The 8,269-nt window shown below is 36.9% G+C and overlaps 1 protein-coding gene across 1 annotated transcript in view; it reads right to left on the bottom strand.

Moving 5' to 3' along the window:
* The window catches only part of ADAMTS19 (ADAM metallopeptidase with thrombospondin type 1 motif 19), a 121,368-nt gene that overhangs the window by 106,674 nt on the left and 6,425 nt on the right, over nt 1–8,269 (bottom strand). The window contains exons 2-4 of the mRNA XM_026056969.1: nt 5,781–5,953; nt 4,832–4,915; nt 3,706–3,863 (exon numbers count right to left, since the gene is read on the bottom strand). Of these exons, the coding sequence (XP_025912754.1) occupies nt 3,706–3,863; nt 4,832–4,915; nt 5,781–5,953 (415 nt within the window). The remainder of the gene's footprint in view (nt 1–3,705; nt 3,864–4,831; nt 4,916–5,780; nt 5,954–8,269) is intronic.

An 8,269-nucleotide genomic window follows, 5' to 3' on the forward strand; every position in this document is an offset into this window, starting at 1 on the left:
CTGATATATTTGGACCATATTTGGACCAGATGATCTCCAGAGGTCCCCTCCAAACCCAACTATTCTGTGATATGTATATATCTAAAGTAATAGTGCTAATTTGTAACTACGAATCAGACTGTTTTACCAAGAGAGTCCTTAAAACAACTTCTGTCTTAATTCTCACATTCTCCTTATAATAAACCTCCCTGGTGATCCTTTCTAAATGCACTATACAAACTTTTTCTTTTCCTCTTCCTTTTACTTTATGACACCACATTTTAAACATGTCATTATTTCATCGGAATAAAGGAAAAATAAACAAAAGCCTCACAGGATGAAGTAGGACTATAGTCCTACCTAAGTGAAATGATCACATTGGTAACGTATTCACAGGTAACGTTACAGCCCATTTTGGCATCACAGAAAGTAAAAGTTGGGGGGGTTGCTCTCAGCTGTATACAACAAATACAAAAATAAGCCTTGAAAAGTACCTTTTTTCATGAAAAAGCTATGACAGCTCTTTGATGGTTGAGTAACAGTCTCTATTGCATGCACATCTTACTCTTTACAGTTAACCATTAAAAAAAGCTCAGCAGAAGAGTGATACTCAATATCTTGCTTCTAACTCTTTTGGTTACTAGAAACAACTGGTACGAGAAAGCACAGTACAGCCTTTTCAAAGCACTCTTGCTGCTCTATTATCAAGCTACACAAAAAGGAGGGGTGGGTAAGTTTTAGGAGGCCTGCCACAGAATGTGTTAGCTAATCAAAACTCTACATTTTTGCTTTAAAATTATCAAGTAGTTGGTGTTCATCTGTCTAAACAAAATTATTTCTCTCAATAAAGCAGGTCTGCTGTCCAAAGCTGTTTGCAAGTTTTGACAAGGGAGCCTGTTCTGTGTTTGTAAAACAGAATGAGACCCTCTGAATTAACAAAACACACAAGTGTAGCCACACATGGGGTTAGCTATACCATAAACCTGATGATGTGCAGAGGGAGCCTGTATTAGCAAAACATTCCCACAGTCAGCAAACCACACTGGTATGATTTATTAGCAGCTAAAGCAGCTCTGAGATGGAAGGCAGTATAGTCCAGGGAATAATACCACTGAAAAAAAGGGTCAGAAGAACAGATCTTTAATTTCTGGCTCCAACACTGACTTACTATCTGACCTCTGGCCAATCACTTCCCTGCTCTGTACTTCTATGTCCTCGAAACCGAGCAGTATATTTACTCTAAAAAAAGGTAAAAGAAATTATAAGCAATACAAATCAGAAGATCATTACTATTAGAAAGCACATCAGAAAAGCATGTCGTAAAGTGTGATTAGGCTTTCCAAAATTTGGAAGCCCTTTCTCCATTTAGAAATTCTACTTTAAATTCAGAAAGCTTTGTGGCTGAACACAGAGGCTGCTAAAGACCTCTCCAGACCACTGTCTCTCGATTTTCTAACTAACACCTCACCTGCATCAATTCTGAACTCTTCCGTGCCTTCCATAAAGGCTGATTAAGGCAGAAGAGGGAAAAACAGAGAAAAGAGGTGTTACATGTTTTTTCACAGTATCTCATTGCCGAGATGAGCCTCACAAGCTAAAGGAGCGCAGCCCGTAACAACAGACCAAAACATAAGGTTTTTCCTAATACACCCACTAAGCTGAGACACCAGATTTGAAGATTACATGTGGGAGAAAGGCTAATCTTGCAAAACTATTGCATGTTAAATCTCACTCTCCTGGCAGAGCCTGAGATGAAAGTCTGAAGGATTTTGGGCTCCCCTGAGCTCCTGTCGAAGATGCGGATATTGCTGACCGTCTCCACTGATCTGGGAACCAGGGGATAAGCGAGAGATCACTCAACAACCCACACTTTTAAAAAAATCAAACACACCATAGTCGCCTATTTATTCTTGGATACTCACAACTGAAATTAGATACAACAAGCTCTACTCCTCTTTAGATTTTCTCATCAGCCTGGTGCCATGATACTCAGTGATTCTTCATGCGTTTGGCCCCAGCCCACTCTTTCCTTCTACTCACACCTTTTCTTCTCCATCTAGAGTCTTCCCCAACAACACACTGCTATTGAAATCACATCCAGGTCTTAATCTGATAAACTCCTTGCAGTCTGTCATCCCACGGATGTTTTCTGATGAGCTAATAAAAATTTGCTACAGGGAGCATTATTTGTTATTATAATTTATTATATCTTCCAGAGTAGTTCAGAGGAACTTGAGTGAAAGATTACTGCTCAGCTAATATATAAATGTATAACAAATACGATTTGCTCCCTCAAAGAACCAACAATCCATATAACAGACAGAACACAATAAATATAGCAGGATGGGATAGGTTAAGAAGAGAAAGGTATGGGCCTTTCTAAGGAAAGGAAAGGGATTAAACAGCAGAAGTAGCAAAAAACGCTGTAACCACAGAGTTTGGACTTCAGCRTCTCCCACTTCAAATATGTTTTCCTCATAATTACCATAATATGGCAAAGATCAGGGAAATAGGGAACAGCAGCTCAACTTTTCAGAGTTTGTTATCTTATTACCTCCCCAAAGAAGCAGGGAATTTTAGGGAAGCACTTTTCTGCTTCAGAAAATTGAAGCACATCATAAATATTGTAGTATTTAGAACGTCAGCTAATTTTAACTACAAAATGTATATAACTCCAAGTGAGGTTGCCCTGAATAAGTGTTATAAGGCTGTTTGTAATTTTGAATATTACATATGGTTTTAGGATTCCACATGACCAGCTAACACGGCAGAGTACAATGGTATTCTAATAACCAGAATCACAGAAATTTTGGTTGGAATGGTCCTCTGAAGGTTATCGCCCAAATTTCCCTTCAAAATGGGACTAAGCCCCACCCTAGACTGCAGTTCTGTCCTTCCCTTTACAATATACAGGTAATGGCTTGTGTGCTGACTGAACATCAAGATGCCTCCCCCTGTGCCACCACTTCAAGCCCAAACCATGACAGCATCTGCTTGGAAGGAAAGAGGTGAGCTGGAAGCGTATTTCCTTCTGAATGTGTGCATGGCTTCATATTTAGTGCTACAAGGGACTACAGATGTAGGATCAAACCCCTGAGGCTGCAGAGCACGTACCATGCACCATGACATACCTTGAACTCACAATGTAACATATTAGTGCCCGAACATTTAGTTTCAAGGCAAACAGCGAGTGTTTGCTAGCTGACATCTCAAGGACCAACTTCCTTAGGGAGAAATCAAAGTGTTATGATTCATTTTACAGGCAAGGGAAGTGTAATGTGATGTGCCTAAGGTCATGCTCATCCAGTTTTGAATGGTCTAAATATGCTTTTGGCTTTTGAATGAAAAATATCTATGGGTTGTGTGTGCTGTCTTTTATTAAATGAAGGCACATGCAAAGCACCATCTAACCTATGGCTACATAGCTGAAGAAGAAACAAGTGGTGACTATTTCACACGTTTACCATCTAGAACTTATGCTTTCTGAATGATTGATTCTCTTTATCACCTTCTTTTTCTTAACACTTCAATCTCTAAAGACGTCAAATTAACTTCCACCTTAGAATTCTAGAAAGAAGCTTCTAGTTACACTCTTTCCCATTGCTAAACTAAACTCAAACTATATTAGTCACCTATCACCTCATAATTCATTTGAGGTATTCTTGTTCTATAATGTTCTCATTATGCCACTGCCTATTTTTTAATGTCCGTCTTTCAGTATTGTACCTTGTGATAAGTATAGCTGCATCAACTGAAGACAAGTCTTCTCCCCAGCTGGTTGACATTTCTAAGTGTATATCATTCTTCTTGCCAAACTCTTCATGTTGCCATTTACAAAAGCTTTCCAGCATTTTTTCTCCATGATGTCCAATATACATATCTGCCTGGAAACAAAAAACAATTGATTTTGTTAGAATTGTGATTCTGTATATAAAATTAAGCACTTCAAAGATACTGGTGAAAATACTGCATTCAGATGCATACAGTGGATCTGTTCACCTAAATTCTCCTTATATGTGCTGTTTTTTTCACTACTTTTGGGAAGAAAAGGTTAATGATGTGAAGATCCAGCATTTGAGTATGAACTGAGTCTTCTCCACTTGCTGAGAGGACATTGAAAAAAAGAAATACTTTCTTATTCATTAAAAGAAATACCGTATTTTAAAATGCACATATTAGAAACATGGATAACTGAATACCTTTTTCCCTGTTAACCAACTAAAATGTGGAAGGATTCCAACAATCTTTTGTAGAAACAACAAGAAATTAAGATTATATTGTCCTGAAATATTATATGCAAACTATTCATCACTACAAAATGTCATTCAAGATATCTTCTGGACTCATCTCTCTTCAGAAAGCAAAAAGAACAGAATTTGAAATGATGCTTGAAACATATGCAATGAAAGAAAAGTGCTATATCACGGCACTGTTTGTCTAATGATTGGCTGACAAAGAAAAATATCTATTTTCTTTCTATTATCCATTCAGTTTAAAAGAATGCATAAAGCAGAACAGAATATATAAGTGGGTTTTTTGTTTGTTGTTCTTTTTTTAAAAAAAAAAGAAGATCTAGCCAATTTGCATGGGGAAAGAGACCACTGCTTTTTATTTTTTTGACTGACTTTCAGCTGCAGGCACAGAAAATCTCAGTATGGACAGCACTTAGACTAGGAAAAGCTTAACCTTTACTGGGGCTGCCCATCACTGTAAATAAATAAATAATACACAAAGAAGCTAACTAAGAAAATATGTCAACCTTGAAAGTGATTGAATATTGCATGCCTTCATGGGGCAGCAAGCAAAGTGGCATTGCCCTCTACAGGATAAGACAAAGGTTGTATATTCTTACTGGTGTCTCATGAAGCAGGACAAGCTTAGTCACACGAAGATTCACTTGCAGTCCAAGGCTCTTGTGCTGGAAAAGGTTAAAAACCTAAGATAAAAAAACAATAAATAAAAATAGGTGCTTGTATTGCACACAGTACACTGTAGACTAAAAATATCAAAATTCACAATTCAAAGGACCTAACAACTTTATATTTTAGCATGACTGCTTTAATTTTCTATTATTTGCAAAGAACCTATAATCACCTGATGGTTATTATATTGCGCTGGTCTTCTGAAGGAAAATAATAGAGCTTAAGTAGTATTTGGTCTGGGAATACAAAAAGGACCATAATGAACCATGATCACTTTATAAACTTTAGCCTGTTTCTCTAAATACTTATATATGCATATAACACTATTCACATCAAAATTCCTGCTCTGTTAAATGCAGGATCATGGCCCAACTGGGCCAAGCCAGGACATGACAATAACTCTTCCTCTCATGTAGAATAGCTCAAGTTTTCACTTATTCTTCATTGTATGTTCCTTCTCTGATGAATTACCTTTCCTTGCATATCACAGTGCTACTTTTCATTGCTTTATGCACCAAACCAGTGTACCACAGCCTCGTTTACAGCTCAGAGGGGATGTAATCTTCTGAGTGCATTACCCTTTTTTCCTTCGGCCACTATGATGATCACATCTTCTAACTGACACCGTCACCTCTTCATAACAAGCATGCATCACAAGAATTCATCCAATATCCCAGCTTTCCAAAGAACAGCAAAAATGGTTTCTAAATGGTTTCTAAAAATCATCTTGGTCAGCTCCCACTTTCTCGCTTCATTGCTGAAGATACAAAACCAGATGATATAACTGCCCCCTTACAGGTGGTCAGTCAGAATAATTAAAAGCAATGAAATCAGTCCACTGTGCATGCATTGTTGCCAAAATGAATTTAAAATTCCTACCATGTTTAAGATAGTTAGAATAAATCGTCTGGCAGCATCTGTTCCATGATACGAAACCATAGCTGGATCTGCGACCACGACAGTTTCTATATTGTACTCTTGAGGTAATTTGTAAGAGTATCTTTTTCCTCTTCCGCTCTCTGATATTTTTTGATTCTTGGATTTTCTTTTATCTGTAACATAAAAGACATTGCTCGATGAATATATCCTTCACAGTACTGGCTTAATATAAGGTTGCTCTGATACTTGTAGAATTTGCTATCCAGGAAAATGACATAACACAGGGTGTAATAACTATGAACTCTGATACATACTTATTTCACACTGCCAATGCAATCAGGCTCAAATGGAAGGCCTAGACTATGTGTAAATGTTAGTCCATGCCAGTGAAGCAGGAGTCTTATCTGGCTACTTAAATAAAGCCAGTCAGATTCTTTGCATCCTTTCACCTAACATATTTATAAATGAGTGTGTGCCTCCTGTTTTGCTTGCGGGAGAAAACTAAATTAATATTAGGCTCGACACAAAAGTAGTCTCACTGAGACTGCAGAAATACTATCTGCCCATCTTCGGAACAGAAATACATGTCAATGAAATCATTGCCTCTCAGCATAAAAACAACAAATTTGGATTCACCATGATTTCAGCATCAAGAAAATACACGGAACAATTCACTGATTTGTAAAGATGAAAGATCAAACTATTTCAGATGAATGATGTAAAGAATTACTTGTAGCATATAAGTTGGTGGGGAAAAAAAACTCTTAAGTTTTACCATCAGGATTTCAATGTCAGTGCTGCTTGCATTATATGCAGCTAAAATAAGCCAATCAAAACCAAACCCTGGTTACAAGCTTCTAAACCTACAGAAAGCTCCAAATCAAAACCTTGTTACATTTATGGCAAACCAGAGGTTACTGTTCCTGTTAAATTTGAGTTTCCTCTCCAAAAATGTGAGAAGATCTCCATTATTACTTCAGAAAAAAGAAATATTAATTTATTACACGGAAATAGCTTGAGTGAGAAGGTAGTCTGATATCTTGATATGCAAGAGTTAACAATGCTATTTAAAATAATTTTATTTAAAACAAAAATCCCTGTTGTAACAGCCAAACTCTGTCAGATCCCTCAGAGGACCTAAAATTTAGGGGACTGATCTTGTTGAAGTCACTGAAATCAACTGAAAATTTTTTTCAACTCCCACAACGCAATACTCAGCTCTCCGTTTTCAACAAATCTGATGCTCAAGATGACAATTATAAAAACATGTTCTGGAAATATTCAAACATTCAGAAATTTGAAGGAAGTGCAATTAATCAGTCCCATCTCTAATAGGAGAGTTCCTGCAGTCCACTCCATAACACAATACTCTTCAAAACATAACAGTCGCTTTTCAGGAAAGTGCTAGAAATGTGCCTTAAAAATCACTGAACTCATACAAATTAACTTTAAAATATAAGATACCAGTGGAAGAATGGATCTGTGATTTAATACAATATTTATAGGATTTTAAGAAAAAATATAAAGTAGCCACGCTTTAAAAAAGGTATTCTATCTTTTACTGTAATCTTTTGTGAAAAGGTTATAAAAGAATAATTTAGTCCATCCCACTATGTCTTAGAAAGGCTGACTTATGCCAGTGAAGTTAGCAACAATATAAGATTTACAAACACCGATAAGCATATAATTTTAGTAAAAGAGCATATAATTTACAGAAATAAATAAAAGATTTGGTGCCTGTTTGCATAGAAATATAAACAACTGACAAATGCATAAACTATGTAAGATTAATTTCAACCACTCTGGTTCTGATCCTTCCAACACTTGCTTTACCTTATGCATACGACCAGCCCAGCCTCATGTGTGTTTGTTAACTGTGGAACTATAGCCTACTTTATAAAACATAATATGTGTTTTTGTCACTCTTCGGAGAATCATTTTTAATAAAACTTCAGTGTCAGGGTTTGTGCCAAAAACACACCCTACAAGCTATACGACTATGACTTACCATACAAGCATTTAATGCTGAAAGAGTAGCCTACAGCTCTCAGTTTAAATAATAAACTCATTCGGGTTAGAAAAAGATCTCTCAGGAGCCATCTGGTCAATCCTCCATCCTCCGAGGAGCAGTGATTGATTCCAGTAAAGTTTCCAGCAACCTAGTTTATTCATTGTTTGCTCCTTTGTTGCAAACAGCAGCTATTGGTTAGAAACTTTTAAATTAGTATTAGCATGACTGTTCAGCAAAGTCTGCTAACATACTTCTCCAAAAGCTTTAACTAGCTGTACAGTTTTACCCACAACTGACAGTAAGCAGTCCACAACATAATAGAGCATTGCGCTAAACATTAACACAGGCCACTTGGGAGGAATAGAGGAATGTTGTCAGAGTATGCAGGGATGTGACAAGGAAGGCTAAGGCCTGTTTGGAATTAAATCTGGCAAGAGATGTCAAGGACAACAAGAAGGGCTTCTTCAAATACATCAGT

The sequence above is a fragment of the Apteryx rowi genome, unplaced genomic scaffold (genome assembly GCF_003343035.1).
Source record: "Apteryx rowi isolate R43461 unplaced genomic scaffold, aptRow1 scaffold_135, whole genome shotgun sequence".
Taxonomy (NCBI): domain Eukaryota; kingdom Metazoa; phylum Chordata; class Aves; order Apterygiformes; family Apterygidae; genus Apteryx; species Apteryx rowi.